Genomic DNA, 21,224 nt, shown 5'->3' with positions numbered 1-21,224 from the left:
CAGATTTATATATAGTTGGATCCATATAGTCTAGGCTGAAATGGTACAAAAATTTAAATCTTCTATTTCTATAAACTGAGCAAATGTCTTTAATGTGTTTTATTCTGTTCTGCAGAAGACATTTATTGCTCTGAAGGACAAGGTTCCAGAGTTACAAGCCCATTTACTTGTGGTGTCTGTCACCAGTGTATTTGAGCATCTCCTGATGATCGCTTTGTCAGCTATGTAAATACTGTTTTTCCATATGTTTATAAAATTTTTAGATGTTTTTAAGGACAGAAGGGTATAAATAATTTTCTCAAAGTTATGCAGTTTGTTTGGAACACAGCAAAAATATTTACATTCTAATTTTCTGAGTCCCAATCTAGAGCATGAATCAGAAGTCAGATGAAGTTGAGCACGTTCCAGCAGTTCCAAATACAAGCTTAGCAACAGGACTAGGACTTACGCTTATCCTGAAATCACAGAACAAATTCAGTTGGGGGAACAAATGAGGTATGTGCTGAATATCTCTTGTACATGCTAGACGTAATCAAGTGAAAGGTATAAACCTAAACATGTAGCAGCCACTTCCTCAAAGATTCTGTAGTAAACACCACTTATCCATGTCTTCAGGCTCAGAGGGAGCAGAATAGTTGCAGCAGTCAAGCCTACAAGTAGTCAAGCCTACAGAGAATTGTTATTTATATTCTTGTCTTGATTTTGTGCTCTATAGTATGGGAGAGAGGATCTAGGTATTACATGCTATGAATGGTGCATTTGTAGAGAAAAACAGCAATTTTAGAGTGGCCCTGAAATTCCTTGCAAATAATAGATGTTCTTTGAAGTCTTCAGGCTATGAAGTAACAGCTGTCTGTTATAATTTTGGTTGTGTTCCCTGTGGTGCTACTGCTTGTGTGAGGAGGCCTCAATTTGCTGTCAGCAAATAAAGGAAGGCAAGTATGGCTGCCAAAGTGGATCTTGTTCAACAGGATGTTTTAGAATTACCTACAGGGCTACACCCTCATCTACTCTTAGAAACATTGATCTTCCTTTTCATCCTCTTTATTCGAGGACCAAACTGCATACATCTTTCTAAAATCAAATGTTCTGGTGTGTACAAGGGGTCTTCATTGGTAAGCTATAAAAGATGATGCCATTGTAATGCATCCCTACTTTATACTTAAAGTTTTATATGAGCTTTAAGTATACTAAAAGAGTTAGGATATGGGTTCCATTTTATGTGAAATACATTGTAAATGCATCATAAATGTAGATTACAGTGAAAAAAAAAAAAAAACAAAAAAAACCTTCTTTTGTTTTTATTCACTTATACACTTCATACTGACTTCTTCACTCTATTAGAAAACCGAACCTTCCACCTTCTTTAAGTTGTATGAAAATAGTACCAATGATGTTTTGGTACTCTATCGTTTTTACTCTATTGTGTAAGTGTGGATTCAGAAGTTGTGTATTTTAATCATTTGTATTTGGAGTCCTCTGTGTCTCTGCACATGCACTACCCAGAACTTCCAAGTGTCCTTATATTAAAAAGTTTTCCCAGTTTTACCTTCTTCATTAACTGCATTTTAGATACTGAAATATGCAGCATCCTTCCTATTCCATTCCATTTTCTAAGTATCTCAAAATATAAGCACATTCAAGAGCAACAAGAGAATTAATTGGAATTAAATATCTAATTTCAATTTGATTTTTTAAAATCTTTTTTCCTCTAAATAAAATAAAAATATAATTGAGATACAATAGCCACTTAGCTATGCACTGCAAACATGTGGCAAGAATCTTCAGTAACTAGGAAATTCTTTTTATATTATTTATATACTCATTATAAATTTGAAAGAACTGAATGACAGGTGCTACTAGACACACTGAAATGCTTGTCCTACTAATATAACCACAGAAAAGAAGTTTTTTGGATTTTTTCTTATTTCCTTTTCTGATTTATAGTTACTCTCTCTTCAAAATCCTCTCAAACAGAACCATTGTAACAATGAATTACCAAACTGTCTTTATGCCATTTCAGATTCAAAATGTAAAGAAACAAAAATAAATTCCTGGGAAACAAATCATACATTTGCTATCAAAAGGCACTTTACTCAAAAGTAGAGCTTGAACACTCTATAGTGTAAGCAGCACTCATACCTTCCCTTCATCACAGCACATTTGAAGGGAGCCCTGAAGTTAGTGTAAAACTTTTTCCAGCATTTCATTTGTGGCCTGTAGCTGCACATTGAGACACTGGAATACATTACTGTTGTGCTTGTAAAAGAGTCTTTATGCATTTTAGACCCAAAAAATATTTGTTTTGTTCTGCAGAACACAATGTTTTTATTCCCAATTTTCCCATTGGAGCTCTTCAGACTTTTAGAGGGAAGACTGGGATAAATAAACAGAGTTAGAATAAATCTTTGAGGTTTACAAAGGCTGGAAATCTGAAGGAGACATTCCATCTGGTGTACCAACCAAGCGTTTAGGAAAACTATCCTTCAGGATAAAAGCTGTATTTTGCTTCCTTCTAGTAAGTAGCTCTTCTTCATTATCCAACTTGCTTAACTGCATTCTTTATGAATGCAGCATGCTGAACAGCTATAGTTTGTCAGGTTTTATTGTGTAGCAGCCACTCCTGGATATTCATTTCCATAATCTCTTGGCATCATATTCACACATCTCTGATTTCAGAAGAACCCCATGATATAAAGGAATTTTAATCACTTGGCTGGAGCCATTTTTTGAGTCTCAGGCTTCCACGAAAGACCATCCGACAGGGTATCCAGAAGCACCATTACAAACATTACATCTGGTAATGTGACCTCTGGTACTTTGATCATAGTAAAGGAATTTGAGATTCTTAAAAGTTGTCAAGAATCAGTACTTACTATTATTACAAATAAATGGAAAGCATATCTTTCTATCTTTAATCTTAATGGATAATTCATGTGGTTCTTAGTATAGAATTTGATCTCACAAACTTCCCCGGCACAACAGAGCCAGAAATGCTGTAAATTATTAGACATCTTGGTCTAGATACATATAGCCTGATTTCCAGTTCTTTAAACTTGTGTGCCCACTGAAAATATCAGAAGGCATATGTCAGTGTAGGTCTTTCTTAAAATAACCACTGAGAAACACTAAAAGCTTGCAGATAACCTCCCAGTACATTGTTAAACTGCAACTTGCCGACAGAAAGCTCGGTACAATTCATATGCATTCTATCACAAGACTGAGATTTTACTTTGACTGCACTACGCTACAGTATTTATATGTTTTGAATATAGAAAACAAAGAACACTTTGGCTAAATTATATGTGTTTTGACTCATGTTCACTGTGAAAATGAAAATTCACTTCAGGGTTTTGGCTTATTTTTGTGGGTTTTTTTTCTTTATTGTGAACAAGATGAGTCAGGCACTTAATAACACAGTACACCAGGCAGTTACTGAATATTCAGATGGGCTTGTAAGACTTCTGAAACTCTGATCATACATCTCACAACATACATGTGGTACTAGTTTGAAATTTAAAGTAAAAAACTGTAACTGTACTTTGTAACAGTCCACTGTGGATTCACTTATACACAGAAAATAGTGTTAAGCAAACTGTGAATTTGCAGCATGTTAGATACAACATTGTAAACTTAAGCTGAGCAGCATGGAACCATTGACATATCACACTAATAGTATTCCTAAGGCAAACTGATATAGCTAGCACCAGTTTATTTCATAGTTAGTTGTAACTACTACCTTCAAGGAGAGCAGTATATAAAAATGAGCATAGAGCAAACTTACATCCAGCTAATGTCTATTACTTTCCATGCCTGCCAGCCGTTAATGTCTGTGTCTAACATAACAAGTTGTTAGCTCAGTTCCAGATACAGATTATGAAACAGAGCAAAATATTAAATGCTGTGCTCAGTGTACAGCTTTATTCTGACAAGTATTTTGCAGGCAAGACTAAGAATGTTGTCTTCTTTGGTCTCATGTCTCTTCTTATTTCAGTGGATCACATGCTTTTCTATTACACTTTCAAAGCAGTAAAATACTTGCATCCTTCTCTGGTAAGTGCTAGTGCTATGCAAATAGAAGGGGAAAAAGCTAAGATGAACTGAAACAAAACCACAAACCTCACTACTTAATAAGGACTTGGGGGGGGGGGGGGGGGGGGTGGGGGGTAAAATTCTCCTTTTAAAATATTTTCTAAAATCCCACATCTTTCTATTTGGTGATGCTCTTTTTTTGAATGAACAAATGCTTTATGCTTTTATTATCTCCAGGCATTTCCGGTACTTTCCTGCAGTGTGTTGTACTACTCCAATACAGACTCAAAATTACTCTTAGAAATATGAAGTCTGTTCCAAAAGTAATGCCTTCTATTTTATTATTATGTTGTACCAAAACAACAGAGGTGGATGTTGGCAGTTTGGCAGTAGAGACTGAACCTTCCCAGTAATATTCCATTACATGTTGTTGCCATGTGACAGATGCCTGCAGAGGGGCAGTCTGACAAAATGGCGTCTGACATGGAAGAGCATATGAAGCAAAGGTGTGGAATTTTATTTCTCCATGTGGAAAAAATGCCCACCAGTGATATTCATTGGTGCTTACTGAATGTTTGTGCACACCAAACAGAGGCTTTGAGCACAGTGAGGTGATGGGTAGTGCATTTCAGCAGTGGAAACAGCAATGACAGTGGGGCACGTCTGCTAGTGAAGATATTTATAATTACAGTACACAGGTACAGTACAGTACACAGTACAGTACAGTTCATTGCTGGTAAAAATGTATAATTCATGGTTGTGGTTGTGTTGAAAAAATAGCATTTTGTAGCTGAGAATTTGCCCTATCAGATAGTATTATTATGCTTTATATGTTTGTTGTGGTTTTCATGGAATTAAATGGAAGGCATTACTTTCGGAGCAACCTATGCAGAATTGTCTGATGTAATAAACCAGGGTTTTCTTCAGAGCTAAACTTCAAACTTTCATCCTATCACACACTTCTGTTTTCTGTTCTTGATTTCAGCTTTTATTTTGCAGCCTTGCACTGCCTTTCATGCCAGCAGTGGTACCAAAGAATTCAATATAAACCCTTCCTTGCTGCAAGTTTGTCAGTATTTCTAGGACTTGGTTGTCAAAGAAAGTAGTTTAAAGAGCAGAAACTCGAAATATTGCCCTTATTAAACCATTAGGAGCTTTGCTATTAGCGTTTAAGGCATTTTACTTGAGGGAACACTGTGTGGGCGTTATCTGATTTCCTTCAAAAATACTTTATGTGTCAAGTGTCCTTCTTCTCTAATGTACATCTTTGTCCCCACGCTCCAAGCGTTTAAACTGAAGGACGGGGGGTGGGGGGAAGTGGGTAGAGAAGAAGGACACTTGACACATAAAAAAAAAAAAAAAAAAAACAGATAAAAAAGAGAGAGAGAAAAGCACGGGAAGCTGCAGTGCCGGCTGGAGCAACGAGATCTTGCACAACTGTCGCGCGGAGCTCTGCTGATGCTCGCTTGCTGCAGGCGGTAACCATCCCCGGGCCCCGCTGCAAAGCGCCCCGCGCCGCCCCAGCCGCGTGCCCGCAGGCGGCAGCGCCTCGAGACGGGCCGTTGGCGTGCCCTTCCAGCGCTCAGAGCAGCCGCCCCGCCCCGCTCGCAGCCGCGTTCTGCGAGCTGCTGCAGCATGAAGGTGGGTGAGGGAGAGGCAAGGGTCTGGACTGCCCAGACCGGGTGATGGGCGGCGGTCCTGACGGGACTTCTCTTTACAGACCCTGCTGAAGTGGTTGCTGGGACTCGTGGGGGTCGCCGTTGTCATCACGGTGATCGCCGTTCCGCTGGCTCTGCTCACTGGCGGTAAGTCCCCGGCGGGGCCGGGAACGTGGGGGTAGCACCGCTGCAGCCACCGGGGCTTGGTCGGTGTTGAGGGGTCTGCAGCCGTGAAGCCCAACTCTTTGTGGGGGGAAAGTTTTGTTGAAAGTTTGTGCTTGAGCGTACTTTAGAGCCGGTGCTCACGAGTCCTCTGAAACTGGGAAGTGTTTCGTCAAGGAGCTGCTTCATCTGGGAGAATGGGGGCTGTGAGGGAAGAAATTAAAAAGTCACTTAATTTCTGTGCAAATTTAGGAACTACTAGTCGTGTCATCAAATTCAGCACTTTTTTTCCCGAAAATCTGCAAAACGGCAATAAAAAGCCAATTGCAGTACTTCTAGGGTGTATTGAAGAAATAAGATTGTATTCTAATTTGCTTTGTCTGCACAACTTCTAGTTTATTAATGTTTGTTGAGTGAGATTATACACATTGTGTTACAGAGGTCAGAAAAGTAGGAAAAGATTTGGAATGCGTTTTTGGACTCTGATCAGTTTGTACCTTCCAGGTTGATATTGCAGCTCTGAATTGTTAATCTAAAACAGCATTAAATCCTCATCCAGCACCACATTGCTCCTAGCTGGTAGGGCACAGCTGCAGGTTAATCCCCCTCATTATGTTTTTATGATTAACAGCTGTGCAGTCAGGATCTGCACAGCTCAGCACTGTAAGCTCTAAGGAAACAAAGTATTTTGTAAAGCAGACCTTTGGTGGCCTTACGTTTGTAAAATAGTTGCCCAAAAGCAAGAAGATAGAGTTGTTGATTTCTTTTTCTAAACATCGCAATTGTTTACGTGCATAGAAAGTTCTAGTGTTTAAGTCGATTAAAGAGGCAAAATTTGCGTCATTGTACTGTTCACATTGTATAATTTACATTAAAATATTTTACAGTTCATTTCCGTAATTAAGAATATCACAAAATAGAAAACAGTTTTTCATAGTCTGGCTATCTGAAGTCTAGGTATCTGAGTTTCTTATTACCTGAGCAAAAGCTTGCATCAATATCTACTAATTCTTCATTTTGCTAGATTTTGCTGCTTCATTTTGGTAGATGGGACTGCTTTTTGCCAGTTATCTTTATTAAAAAAAAAAAAAAAAAAAAAAAAAAAAAAGGCAGATTTCTGAAGTGATTTCAAGTTGAAGAAGTTGGGAATTGCAAGAGAAAGAGTCTTGTTAGCTTCTCAGGTGCATGTGTGCATTGTAATGCAATGCCTAGTCAAAGAATTCGGTACATGGGACTGAATAGTTCTACTCTAAGTTACCTCACTGCTTCTCTACACATAATGCTATGCTGTATATTACTGAAAATCAGATGGGTTGTCTTCTTTCGTAGACTGAATCCTTTTGCAAGAGAAGAGGCAGCAATTTAGAGTTGTCATTCAGTTTTATAGTAAAAGAAATTAAAAAACAAAATTGAAAAATCACCTCTGCTGCGTGAATTACAAAATATCACCCATCCTGGCTTGTGTTACTTTGTCTATTGTAAAAGAGCAGTGTGAATGCATGTCTTCTTACACATGGCTTAAATTAATGGATGACTAGAGCACCTAGGTAATAAAATAAGGATAAAGTAAATACAGAGAGGGAGAGGTCCTGTTTTGCAAATTTGAAGTTCTGACTTCCCAAATCAGGCTGGTTTTAATATTTGAATAAAACTGTAATTAAAGCAAGTTCAAGAACTTTGGATTTTTGACTGAAGGGTGTTAAAGCAATGTTTTCTGTTAGCTTAGAGTATACTGGTGGTGTACTTATAATTAGCTCTTCACAGGTGAGATCACTTAGTCACTGGCAGTTTGATTGCGTTGCCCTTATGCACAAACTAAGGTCATGCAAGTCAGCTGAGTATGTCTTCTGGGTCAGTACAGGGACTTGACTGAGTTCAGAATGAAAGGAGGTAAAACTGGGAGAAGGTCCAGCAACTCACGTAATTGACAATGTGAAATCAAAGTCAGCTCTTATAAAAGCAATTTTAATTGTTGCCAAATCTTTATTTCATCCCAATGGTTCAAGCATTTTGCAGAAGGTGAAAATTATTATTCACATACATAAATATACTGGGTTTGAATTTCTTACCATTGGCCTTCTCCCTGTCATTCCTCTATGTACTTCATAAGTTTAGTAGTCATGCAATGCAAAATTTAGCTAGATAAATGGGCTTAAGTGCTATAAAAGAACTTGAAATTTTGCCACTACAGAGGAAGTCAGGCTCATTGGCTAGATGATAAGCCACAAAAGGGAAAGGTTATTTCTGTTTCTTCTCTTGCCCCAGTTTAGCAATGGTAAACACTTCATAATAAATTTGCATCCCTAAGCTCTTCAGCTCAGAACAGTGATAGTAGAAAATTCCATGCTGTGTGTTCATTTCAAAAAGTTCCTTTCAAAAGTAATGCCTCTTATTTATTTCTATGGAAATCACAACAGATAAAAAGAGCACCATAGCGCTCATTGATAGAGCAAATTCTCAGCTACAAAACACTGTTTTTCATCACAATTACCACCATTAGTTATGCTTTTTTGCCAACAATGAACAGGAGCTCTTCATTTCATAGTGAGACAGCTGTCCTTGGCCATTTAGAACATGACTTGTCTTTCACATCGAACTACTGAAATGCACCGCCCACCACCTCACTGTGCTGACATCCACTGTTTGGTCTCCGTAAACATCTTTACTTCATGCACACTTCCATGTCAGGCACCATTTTGTCAGACTACCCTTCTGCTGCCATTTGTCACACAACAACAAAATGTAATGGAATATTGGTGAGAAGTTTCAACCTCTACAGCCATACCACAACCATCTCCCTCTGACATTATGGACCTACATAATAAAATAGGAAGTACTTTTGAAGTAGCCCCTGTATTTTTACAACCTTACCTCAAAGAGTTTAATCCCAAAAGAGACCCAGAAGTCAAATTTGCAGTCAGATGATGAAGACATTGTTATGCCTTGAGAAGTTCTTTAAGAGGTGAATATAGTAACAACTGTTTACCTTGCAAGGCATGAGTATTTATTTAAAAACATGGTTTGTCTGCTCTCAATTTTTCTGTTTAGTTTTGCTTCTTCCATTTTTTCCTTTTATAATTTTCCATACAAAAGGCAGTTCAAAACATCCAGTGGCTGTACAGCATTTCCTCTTCTCTAACAGTGTTGTCATTATGGCTCTGGAAGGCCAGGAGTAGAAGGAAGAGTAGCCAGTGCTGAGCAGAAAGGAGACTGTGTTATATTTAGCAGACTGCTGCCCTAAGGAGAAAGCTACAGACAATCTTACAGTGTGGAGAGCTGTACAACAGTCTAGTCTAAAACCATGTTCCTGTACTGGAGATTTAACTCCCCAAGGGTAAAATATTGACAAAATGAGGTGAAATGTAATTGTTAGGTGATAATGTGCTTGTCTCCTGTGCTCTGTTAAAAGTAACGTGCCCGCTCCTTTGGTTGGTAAAGCACAGCAGGTTCTGGGAAGGTTAATAACCCTGAGGTGCCTGAGAGGACTTGATGAGTTTGACACCTGACTGATGAGTTAGGTATTACTAGTGGCTGGGAAAAAGCTAACACAAATAGAGATAAGGGTTATTGGCTGCAAAAGTCCAATGACTTTTTGTCATCCGGGATTTCATAATGAAGGTCATTGGGTTTGCTGAGACAGCTTCTTGGTTCAAGGACTCAAAAGAGATGAGGTTGCATATCTTCCTGACAGTTTTGTTAATGTGTAACTGAAAAGAAGATGAAATGAAAGCCTCCAAATAGCTCTCATTGTTCCTTTGGGAATGGTTACATATCAACACTTATCCTGTTTATCCTATCTGTGATCTGTCCTGTGCTAAGCAGATTTGTAACTGGATGGTGTGGAGGAGTATCTATTGCCTATGTCAACACCTTGCTTGCAACTGAAAAGGATGCTTAAAAATATGAAGGTGTCTGGCTGATATGCAGCTCTCATATTTGAAGACCTATGCCACAAGATGAATGAATCTGGCAGCTGTAATCTGTGCCAGTTTTCTTGGGAATAGGAAATATTTTATTACCACAGTTTTTGGAAGGCGTTCGGCTTAAGGATGTTTAGTGAGGAAGCAAGAAAATATCTAAGTGAATTTTAATCTATGGATTAGAATTGTACCTTTGAAGTACAATCTCCGTGAGTCTGGGTTAAAAAATTAAGGTTTAGATGAGAATCTTATTTTGTATGTACTTAGAAGGACAATGTATAACCTGTGAATGGTAGTTAATTCTACAAACTTCACTTTACATTTCTTTACTCAAAGTCATGGATGAAATTCTCTAAAAAGTTGCAAGGGAGATACAGTAGATTAATCAGGCCATTGAAAATATACTGTGTACTTGTCTGAGAAAACGCTCTTTTCATTTGAATACGACTGCCGTAACTGTTTGTCTCTCCATTTTTTTTCATGCATCTTGAACTGCATTGCAGAATCCATATTCTCAGTGATGCATGTGGCTATTCTACCTAGTGAAGACAAAGAATAGAAATGTTTTCCAGCTATGTGTCTTTGGCTTTCTTTAGCTGTCATTTAACTGAATTATCTACTTTAATTCAAATGCTGAGTAATGCATAGAAACAAATTTACCAACAGTTGGTTGCTATGTCTAGAACACTTCTATTTCCTTAGTTTGCACGAGATGTGGCAACTTGGAGAGAGCTGCCAGAGCTATTAAGTACAAAGTTAATGATTGCCTCTCTCTGGGGAAGTCTCCGCAGCCTTGGTGACAGCTGGGTGAACTGCCCTGGCTGATGTCACTGTTTTTACCTGCTGGTATTCTCTTGGATCAGGCTTCTCTTCTGAAGGTGTAATAAAGTTTCTGTTATTAGTAGCTTTACAGGTTTCCTTTGCTTTTGGGCTGATTACATCCTTTCCTGCTCTTTTGCATTGCATATAGAAATTTAAACAATGCATTCACCAAAAGTAATTTTAACAGTTTTAATTTTGGATGTTATGATTTGTCATGGCACAAACTTCACACAGCAGTTGAATTTTTATTTCCTTTACTCCTTACACCTACAGAAACAAACTTTGAGAAGATACATGTTTACAAAACAAAAAACAAACAAACAAAAAAACTAAGAAAAACACCAAAATTGAAAGAATACTATTTATCAACTTTGTATGAACATTCCTTACATAAATGGTTAATAGCCTTCTCTCTAGAATGTTTTACTCTAAATTTTTGTTATTGTAACAGGTATTAAGATGTACATATTTCTAATATATCACTATGACAGTGGGTAAATATGCATGTACTGCTCAGGGGGAGTTTTAAGGGTAGATAGAAAACAAGTCATTTGGAATTTAGAAAAACAGTCCCTGTCTGGAAAGAAAGAAAAATAGAAAAAAAAATAGAGATGAGAGAAAATTCAGGTTTCACAATCTCTTTGAGGAAGAGAGAAAGAAGAATATATATATATATATAAATGTTTTTGAATGTCAACGAGTAATTCATTTTGTAAAAAGCCCAGTTGATGCTTTTTTTGGGGGGGTACAACGTGTTTTGTTGTTGTTGTTGTTCGTTTTTTGTTTTAAATGGAGTCTAAACCAAAAGAAGCAAAATGCAGAATAAGATACATGCAGTAAAAACATAGCCGTAGTGCTCTATCTCACAAACTAAGAAAATATTCCAACTAAAACTTTGATGACTATACCCGTACAGCTTGGCTTTTCATATTCAGTTACTATGTGGAAGGTGTTGACAGAAAATGAAATTTTAATTTTACACACAGCCAAAAAATCTTAATGGTGGCCTGATTTTTAGTAATGAGACCTTAGCAAAATATGGATGTCACCAGGGAGGAAAAACATTCAGCAGTTTGGAAAAATCCCTAAACCTGTTCAACAGCCACCTGTCTTAAATTGCTCCTCCTTTTCCAAGAGAGAATTTCATTGCTTTCTGAAGTCCCTCTAATTGAAAGTGACACTTACTCAATTAGGAAGAAGAGAAGTGATATTCCCAACTAGACAACTGTGCATGAATATCAAATACACACTTGTTTATAATCCATCAAATTAAATATTCAGTTAATATAAAATAATTAACCTGAGAAGTTAATATTCTCGTGGAAACTTAACAAGTGAAATATCTAGACTTGTGACACTTTTCAGAATAGCCAAATCTCAGATGGAAATGAGCAAGTAATTGTCTTAATCTTTGTTAGACTAAAAGCTTTGGCTGTTAAGGCTCTTGACTTTCACTGCAGCAATGGCTCTCCAGGCTGTGCTGTATATAAGTAACGTACTTATTGTTTGGAAATAAGAGTAAAACCATAGTAGCTAATATAAATGTCTTCCTGTCATGTTCCATATGTCACACTTTTTCAACTTGCAGAAAGATTCCCCACAGCAATCTTGTGAGGTGGGCTTTTTTTGTTCTCACTCCCTTGTACTCTTTTTCTTCTTCTGCATATTAAAAGAGGCTGTCTGTTTAAAAGTATCTGAACAGACTGGAAAACTCAGAATTGATGGTGGTGGGTTATCATCCCAACTGATCAGTCTAAACACCTGTGTTGGATTGTTTTTATCAATTGTTTTTATCCCGGATTTTTTGATTTGTTCTGCTAATAACTGGGGGGGGAAAAAAGGGGAAAAAAGAAAAAAGAAAAAAGGTAATACAAGTTGAAATAAAAACTGCTTTCCTTCTTGAATGTGTAGGTTATATGAGGGTGGTTTTTGGTGTTGCCTTGTTTATTTTAAAAAGGCAGAAGGAAATCAGGGAGAGAATTGCACATCTCAATTTCAATATATATGTTTATGTGTGTATAAATGTACAATGTACTTTTGAAACCTTTTATATCTTGGAAAAAGTTGCTAGGGCACTGTAAAACAGAAATATTTTCATAGATGTTGGCTGTGTCACACAGTTGTTGACAAATCTCCTAAGTTTAGCTGGGTTCAGTTTCACTTAGTCCTTTCATAGCAGATCAGGTACTTGGTTTTAATTTTGCAGTCAAAACACTAATGTCAAAGCAGACATTATGATACTTTGATAACTTAGTGGAAAGCCGGGTAGCACTGTGATCCTTTTCCTTTCTGACTGTTGGATTTTTTTGTGCTTTCTCCCTGCTGGCAGTTCATAGCTGGTTAGCTAAAGCACATTAGTTGCCAGTAGCAAAAGACACTTAGCTTCTTAGCCTGACTATTAAGATGTGGTGGAAAATGTTGTATCAGCATCAAAATCTCTCTTCTTTTTCTTTCTTCCAGAAAGTACCCCTGAGTCTGATTCACGAAGAACATATACCCTAGAGAATTACTTGAACGATGACTATGTGTACAAAACACATAATTTGCAATGGATTTCAGGTAATTTATTTTTACACTTAGCATGTGTATTAAAAAAATGTACTACTATAAATACACAATACTCAGAGATACTAATATATCCTGAAAATACATTAGATGCTTAAATAGTCTTATTACAAAACGGTGCAGGGCTCAAAGAGCTGTGAATTCTTTTCTGTAGATATGTGTTAGTGCTTGTGGCAAAATATGTTCTCCTATTGCTAAAAGTACCCCAAGAGAAAAAGGTCCCAGAAAGTTGAAGATGTGAGCCCAATTTTGTTAACAGTGCTATAAGCATCCTTTAATTACAAAAGCTGGAAACAGAATATTGACCAGAATTTTAATTTTATTTCCTGCTTCAAGAAATAGGGGAGAAAGAAGTGAGTGATGTGCATTTTACTTATTGTTTATTGGCATCTCTCTTGCTCTTTTAGGAAATCAATATCTACATGAAACACCTAATGGGAACATTCTACGTTTCGATGCTGAAACTGGAACATCCTCAGTAGTCTTGTTAAATACAACATTAGTACGTTGACTTATATATAATTTGTGCAATCTTAGAGGAAGATTTTATATTTAATACCTTTTCTTCCTGAACATTTCTCTGGAATTAGTGCTTAACATGTTCTCTTTGCCTCTTACTGACAGAGCACATATGAGGCAACAACAGCTATATTGTCCCCTGACCAGAGGTTTGCTCTTCTGCAGTACAAGTATGAAAAGGTACAAATGCACTTAATTTTTTGAGAATGAAACTGGGAAGTAAAGGTTTGGAAATAATTGAGCAAGAAGATGCTGAGAGTTGCAAGTAGAGATTGCAGAGGCTGAAAGATTTTGAGAGAATTATTTAGAAGAATAAGATGGATATCTGTATAGTAACACTGAAGTCTTAACAGACAGGAGGAGGAGGAGGAGGAAAGATTACCGTGTTGAGTGGAGTTGAGTAAAGGCATCAGGCTTGGAAACTACAAGAGAAGGGTATTTATATTATAGAAGGGTGTTCTATAATTCTATGACTGAATGAAGTAGCTAAATTAAAACTTAGTGATTGGAAAGATACTACAAGGGGAGTGAAGCTGGAGGGTTAACCAGAAAGATGAACTAGAAGAGTAGATGGGTGTGACATCCAAGGGGTTGTGTGAGTGAGAACAGATGTATGCATATGCTTGTATATATATGGTATGTATGTATGTATGAGCGTGTTACACTGACAGCATTGTAGCAGCAAGCCTGAGGTTTTAGGACACAGGATTTGAAAACTGAGGTGAAAGAAAAGTCCTGTGTGGTTATAGGCTATCCTCTTGCACATGGTGTGGGCTCAGGTGTCCTAGTTTGCTGCTCTATTTGGAAGTATTTGGAAAGCCCCCAGCGTAAGTGTATCATCTTGGCTTGGTGCTGAATAAAGTAACAAAGGTCAACTCGCATGTATGTCAGTTGGCAAGAATCCCTGGACCTGTGTGCCTCCAGAGGAGAGAACAGAAACCTAATAGAGGTGATAACTTGTCCTGCAGAGTGTGCACTGAGGAGCTAGTAATTTCATTGGTTTTTTTATTCCTTTTTGTTTTTATTACTGGAGAGATCTGCATGTTTTGTTTGTAAAAGGCTCTGTGTACAAATACTTAAAGGCTATGTTACTGAGCTCCCTCTACATGTTCTGGCAAAGCAATCCAAGAACACCTGTCTCAGTGTTAACAGCTGCAGTCCAGTCACCACAAGTCAGTCACCACTTTTCTACAGTTTCAGCTTCTTTGCTGAGTGCAGCTAGGCCATTTACTTTCTGTCTTTCTAAATTGTTCAGAATTGATTCTTTTTCCTGCATTATTAGTGGTGATTAAAAGTCTTATACTTTTCCAGCTACCCTAGACATCCCCTCCACTTGTGATTTATTATTCTATGCTATTTTATTTGCTGTAGTCATAAAATTTAACTTTAATGCTGAAACAGTCTTTTAACCTTTATATAGTAGTATGATTGAAAGTTATGTTGTTATTAATCTTAATCACAAAAAAAAAAAACAAAAACAGTAACAAAATGAATCACAAAGATGTGGATGCTTCTTATATAACAACCATCTGGTTGTGTAGTACTAAGATATTGTTTTATATCCTCATATTTTCATACAAATCTTCAAGAACTACCATAGAAGGTAACACTGTTGTAACATATCAACACCATGAATTAAAACAAACTTCTTCAGCTCCTCATCTAAATCTAAATGACATATTTCTCTCAAGAAATGCCCACAGTGGTATAGGTTTCAAGAGGAAGGTTTCTGAGAAATAAGTTTTATTTCTCTGACAATATGGGTGAGAATATGAATCCTGGAACTAGAGGAACTGCTACAGAAACAGTGCTGGAACTTGAGAGCACTACTGAAAAATAGAATGCCAAGTTAAACAATACACCATGGAAAAGGAGGCAGAAAACAGTTGTGCCAGTAAGGCAGAAGGAGGAGGATTAACTGTACATAGCTGTGATAGTCTTGCCATAAAGTTTCAAGAATTTCTGAAAATCTGCAGAATTTCTGGCCTCTGTATCTCTGTCCTTGATCAGTGATCGGCTTCTGTCATAGTAACTAAGTGATGACTACAGAAGGACAGTGTTTCTTCAGTTTTCCTTTAAACCATACAGAGAATTGCTGCCCTTATAGGTTCATTGTGTTACATCTATCTCAAGTGAAAGTATGAGGAGGATTTCAGAAGTTTCAGTGGTAATTGAAGCTGTAAGAGATTTTTGTTTTCTTAATATTGAACTAATTCTCTTGCAGTTGTGGAGGCATTCCTACACAGCTTCATATCACATCTATGATTTCAATGCAAGGTTAGTAAATTTTGCACAAGATGTAATTTTAATAGTATTTGCAATGAAGTGGCATTTTACTGATTTGTTTTATTTGTATCTTGTTTCTTTATTTCCAGAGCCATCTTAGATGATGCACTGCTACCTAATGACACGCAATATATATCCTGGTCACCCGTTGGTCACAAACTGGTTAGTAAAGATAATCTAAACTTATACAGCCTCTTCTGTAGCCATGACAGAGTAGCTCACATAAACTATGTCCTAGGGGTTTGGGGCTTTCCTACTTCCAGGTAAAATACCTGAACATAGTTTTCAAAATGGCTGTTGGAAATACTCAAACTTTCCTCTATGTCATGTTCTGTTCTTTGCTGAAAAGACATTCCTGAAAGCAGTATGGTCCCAGTATTTTGCACAGGAACTTAGTATTTTTACAGTAGCAAACAGTAGCTCATCTCTTTCAAATCAACATATCTTTGCAATGTCATTACAGCTGTCTATACATTCACCACTGTGGTTTTTATCTCTTAATAAGAACAATGAAGTTTTATTTAAGGATGACTTTAACAGGGATTAGAGGAACAAAATCATCTTGTGTGCTCTTTCATATTGTCCTTATTTTCCTTTTCTCCTCCCTAATCTATGACAGCTTTGATAGCTACTGTGTTTGCAAGGCTGTTCTGGATCTGACCTAAAGAGCAATCACAGTAGTATATGGTGTTTAAGTATTCTTATTCCTTGTCATGGATTATGGAGCCCAGCAATAGATGCAAAGGATGTTGAAAAGAAATTGCTGCATCTCAGAGAGAAGCTCTGGAATAAGAATGTGCTATTCAGTCGCTAAGGGGAAAAAAAACAAAGACATTTTACTCAGAAATACATTATCTTTGGAGATCTGTTAGCAACATCAATACATTTATCAAGGTTTTACCAAAATATTCTCGATTTTCCTTGAGGGACAAATGAGTAAAAAAAAAAACCAACTCCAAAAATAAACTTGTATTTCAAAGGAAAATTAATGGCAAGCTTTTCTTGATGCAATAATAATGTCATTTAAAACAACTGTTCTGAGGGTTGGATTTTTATTTTTTATTTTTTATTTTTTGGCATCTCAGCTTAAGTTCAGTTTGTTACTCTTGATTTGTATTAATAATTCATGTATAAGTATCAATGAAGTTTGGACAAATGCAAATTTAAAGGACAACTTTTGTCATCAGTAGTAAATGTAAATAGGTCACTAAATATGGCATAGAGAGGAAATAGGATTTACTCTAATAGTCATCATAATAATATTTTGCAGGCATATGTTTGGAATAATAATATTTATATAAAAGCTTCACCAACAGCAGCACCTGTGCAAATCACTAGCAGTGGAGAAGAAAATAAAATTTTCAATGGAATACCAGATTGGGTTTATGAAGGTAAGTACATCAAGCACATTTTTCTTTGCATTTCAATGTAAAAATTTGTTGTTGTTGTTTTTTTTTTTTAATATTGATTTTATTAAAATTGCTTTATCTATTACACTGAAAAATTCAAAATTAATGCAGATCTGCATTTTTAGCAGAAGCATTTATCACTGTCTGGGCTTTATGCCTGGTCAGTGTAGGTATCTAGGAACAGAAATTAGTTTTAGCTTCGTGTGATAGATCATGAGCACCAATCTTTCTCTCATTTCAGAACTCCAGTAAGCACTCTCTGCTTTGCTATATTAACTTCAATTTTTTTAAAAAAAAAAAAAAAAACTTATTAAAAATTTAATAAGAATATTACTTCAGATATAAGAGCCAATTTATCAATTATAAATTAAATGCTTTTGCATCTCTTTCAGAGGAAATGTTTAGCAGCCATTCTGCTCTGTGGTGGTCTCCAAATGGCAATTTTGTGGCATATGCAGCATTTAATGATACAGAAGTTCCTGTTGTCGAGTATTCCTTTTATTCTGAAGACACCTTGCAGTATCCTAAGACCATTAGAATCCCTTATCCCAAGGTCTGTGTTATTTATTTAACATGTTTATTCTGCAGTTTCATTAAGGGAGTAGTCTCATTTAATCAGTTTCTGCTAATGAAAATATTGTCTGTCTCTCCTCAACAGCTTGCTGTGATTACCCTTTCTGAAATCAACAGCATCTGGCAATGTTAAAGTATTTATTATCTCTAGGGGTAAGGAAAGAAAAAAAAAAGTTTTTCTTTTTCATCACAGAAGTTTTGAGAGGTGACAAGTAGACGTTGAGATAAAAAGAGCCTTTTAGTAAATGCATTTGGCATACGCACATTGTGTTAGGCTTGTGCACTGTATTGTGTTTGTGTAAATGGAATCTTCTTCAAACAGTCGAGTAATTCTTAGTTGTTGGGTGCTTCCTGTGTTGGGAAGAGGAAGAAAATACTGACATAATTTCTTTGTCCACCCTGAAGCTCTTTCAGTTTTTGCTGTAAGTGAGAACTTCAGTGCATGCAGATCCTTCTTCCCTCCACATGACCGTGTGCCCACTGCTCGTGGCACTGTTGGCACTGGGATAAATGGTGTGAATGTTGGAGTACAGCATGCTGCCAACAGGTCCTTTCAAACATTCCACATAGGGAGGATTAAATGTTTATTCCATGTTTTCCCTAGATTTAACTATTTAAGTTATTTGAATCTACCTGTGATTTTGATTTAGTAGAGTGATACAGCAATAGATGTAAGACAAATTTAAGTACAAATTACACTTTGAGTACAACAATTGCACTGTACCTCTGAATCACAATATAAATGGCATTCTTATTACTGGTCTCTATAAGAAGTTCACTGCTGGAATGCTGGTCATCCCGTTTGCCTTGAAGTAATATGTAGTCTGAAACCAGCTTAAGCCCATCTTTTTGTTCACTGTTTTGGTTTTCATATTCTGTGTTGGACAGACATATATACGTATCTCCCCCTATGCCAGTCTGGCAATTTTGCTGTTAGTACATACCAGTGCTACATTTAAAAACAATGGAGTCCATGTGGCAGCCACAGCTTTGATTACATTATAGGCAGCTGTTATACAATCATTTAAGGCAAGGTGTTCGTTTCCATGAAGAATCACTTTTCTCCCTGTTAGAGTATTTAGAATATTTATACTTTTCTCCCTGTATTTGATTCACTCCTAGATAGCGTGTAGCACCTGAGGCAAGATGCAGTCAAATACTGCTGCGGGTAGAGGAAAGCCTATGGATGTTTATACATGTAGCCTTTCATATCTAGAAATACATAGCTAATGCTTTTTAAAGGTAATTTATGTATCAATCCGAAGAATTGCATTTAGGAACTTGTCTTCTCATGTGTCTGAAGGTAGCTGGTTATACCTGTCTGCAGTGATTTCTTCATCTATAATTTCAGTCTTTATTTTTTTCCCCCAGGAATATTCTTTCTTTGAAATTACAATGAAACATTTTATTTTAGGCAGGAGCTAAAAATCCAACAGTGCAATTCTTCATTGTGGATATCCAAATGCTCCCTGATTTTAACACCACTGAAATTTCTCCACCTGCAGAAATAAAATCAGGGTAAGAAATTTTGATTAAATGCTTGTATCTTTCTTTTGGTGAGAGTGAGGAGCTTTTGTGTGTGACCACCCTACCTGCTGTGTATATTGTCCTTTTACCAAGTCAAGCAGCCCTGGTAGCAACAAGATTTACCAGAGAAAATCTGCTCAGAGATTATCCTCCTAGTGATTATATATAGATAGCATATTCCATGTATGTTATATTCAGAATGTGACAAGTTCTTGGCTCATCACACTCAGTGGAGTCTAACTATGGTGAAGTCATTTCACAGTACAACTTTAATATGAGCAAGTTTTGGTATAATCAAATTAAAATGTATGTATTCCAATTCACTGGGAAGAAGAAGAAGAACATGAAAAAAACCTTAATGGAAAGTGAAGATTTAATTTCATTGGAAGCAGACTCCTTGCTAAGGCAAGGTATCATGGTTGTCTTCTGATTTATACTTAAAATGTTTGTTTTCTTTGGAAATACAGTGAAAACCAGTGCTTCTCAAAGTTAATTGAAAAATTGCATTTCTCAAAATGCACAACATGATGTAAATGTATTCTGTAAAGAGCAACTAAATGGATTCAAAATGCATGCATACAGAATTTGGTATCCTACATCATGTTGGTTTGTTGTTTGTTTGTTTGTTTTTCCTATTTTAACGCTATTGTAGCAACTTTATTTATTTTTAGAGTTTTGTACTTAGGAAGATGTTGGGTATGAATGCACAGGTTATACTGATAAACTTCAGAAAAAAAGCAAAACAGGTCTGTCAGCTTGTGCACAGAACTGCATTTTGTAAGGGAAGACCTAAAAGATTGGAATTTTGATGGTGTTCCATATCTGTCCTCACAGCAGTATAACATCTCTGTGTTAACTGAGATATAGATGTTTTTATGGATTTTGATCTTTACCACTTTATTTTTCATGGAAATCTCCCCAAATCTAGAATGGTCCTGATATGCTGCTTTAATATGGTATACAAAACTTGTTACTGATTTTGCATGAGAATGGCCAGTATGAAGCCTATGCCACATTCAGATGCCACTTTTATCTTCCTGGGCATTGAGGACTCTTGCTGGTTAACAGGAAGGCAATGGATGTTTGTTGTCAAAAATGATTTACCCAAAAAAATAAGGAGTCCTCATAGTAGAGGATTCTGGATAGTAATTGCAGGAATATCCTTTCTAAGCAACAAATGAGGAAGGGCAGTGCAGAATTTCTGTAATGTATGTTTTGAGTTAATTTCAAATTAATTTACTTTTTCACAAGATGTTGAGAACTGAAGGTGTATTCTCTATCTCTGTCATAAGCTTTTGTAAAGGTTTTTGTTAGACTATAAATGTTTTTTTTTTTTTTTTTTTTAAACCATGTACTGTTCATCCCTGTCTGACTGGATGGTCTATCTGAAAATGCTAACTTATCTTACTTTGAAGGAACAAAAACTGTAGGGCTAATTCCCCTCTTGCAGAAACAAGAAAAACCACTGTATTTTTAACCAAACACGCAACATGCTCTTGCAGAGAGGTTTCATAACATTAATGGTCTTTTTTGAAGCCAGTGATAGCAGTGGTGTTCAACATCATACCAAATTCCCAGTCAAATATAAATGCAAGAATCTACCTTTTTACAATGTGATTTTTGAACTGCAATCTGGAAATAAACCTGAAAAAGACTGGTAATGAGTTGGCATATATTTTTAATCCTTTTGCAGTAATTGTAGTCTTCCTTCCTTCTTTCCTTCCTTCTTTCCTTCCTTCTTTCCTTCCTTC

The 21,224-nt window shown here is 36.6% G+C and overlaps 1 protein-coding gene across 4 annotated transcripts in view; it reads left to right on the top strand.

Moving 5' to 3' along the window:
- Positions 1 to 5,587: 5,587 nt before the first annotated feature.
- DPP4 (dipeptidyl peptidase 4) overlaps positions 5,588 to 21,224 on the top strand; it is a 38,652-nt gene continuing 23,015 nt past the window's right edge. For all 4 annotated transcript variants that reach the window (XR_006179655.1, XM_042874917.1, XM_042874919.1 and 1 more), the window contains exons 1-10: positions 5,588 to 5,673; positions 5,753 to 5,837; positions 13,055 to 13,153; positions 13,567 to 13,661; positions 13,784 to 13,858; positions 15,903 to 15,955; positions 16,054 to 16,126; positions 17,235 to 17,355; positions 17,766 to 17,926; positions 19,361 to 19,464. Coding sequence is in view for 3 of the 4 variants with exons in the window: in XM_042874917.1 (XP_042730851.1) it covers positions 5,668 to 5,673; positions 5,753 to 5,837; positions 13,055 to 13,153; positions 13,567 to 13,661; positions 13,784 to 13,858; positions 15,903 to 15,955; positions 16,054 to 16,126; positions 17,235 to 17,355; positions 17,766 to 17,926; positions 19,361 to 19,464 (872 nt within the window). In the remaining variant the exon portion in view is untranslated. The remainder of the gene's footprint in view (positions 5,674 to 5,752; positions 5,838 to 13,054; positions 13,154 to 13,566; positions 13,662 to 13,783; positions 13,859 to 15,902; positions 15,956 to 16,053; positions 16,127 to 17,234; positions 17,356 to 17,765; positions 17,927 to 19,360; positions 19,465 to 21,224) is intronic.

This window comes from Lagopus leucura, unplaced genomic scaffold (assembly GCF_019238085.1).
Source record: "Lagopus leucura isolate 7727_CA_CO unplaced genomic scaffold, USGS_WTPT01 Super-Scaffold_100012, whole genome shotgun sequence".
NCBI lineage: Eukaryota > Metazoa > Chordata > Aves > Galliformes > Phasianidae > Lagopus > Lagopus leucura.
This window is presented reverse-complemented; position numbering and strand designations above follow the sequence as displayed.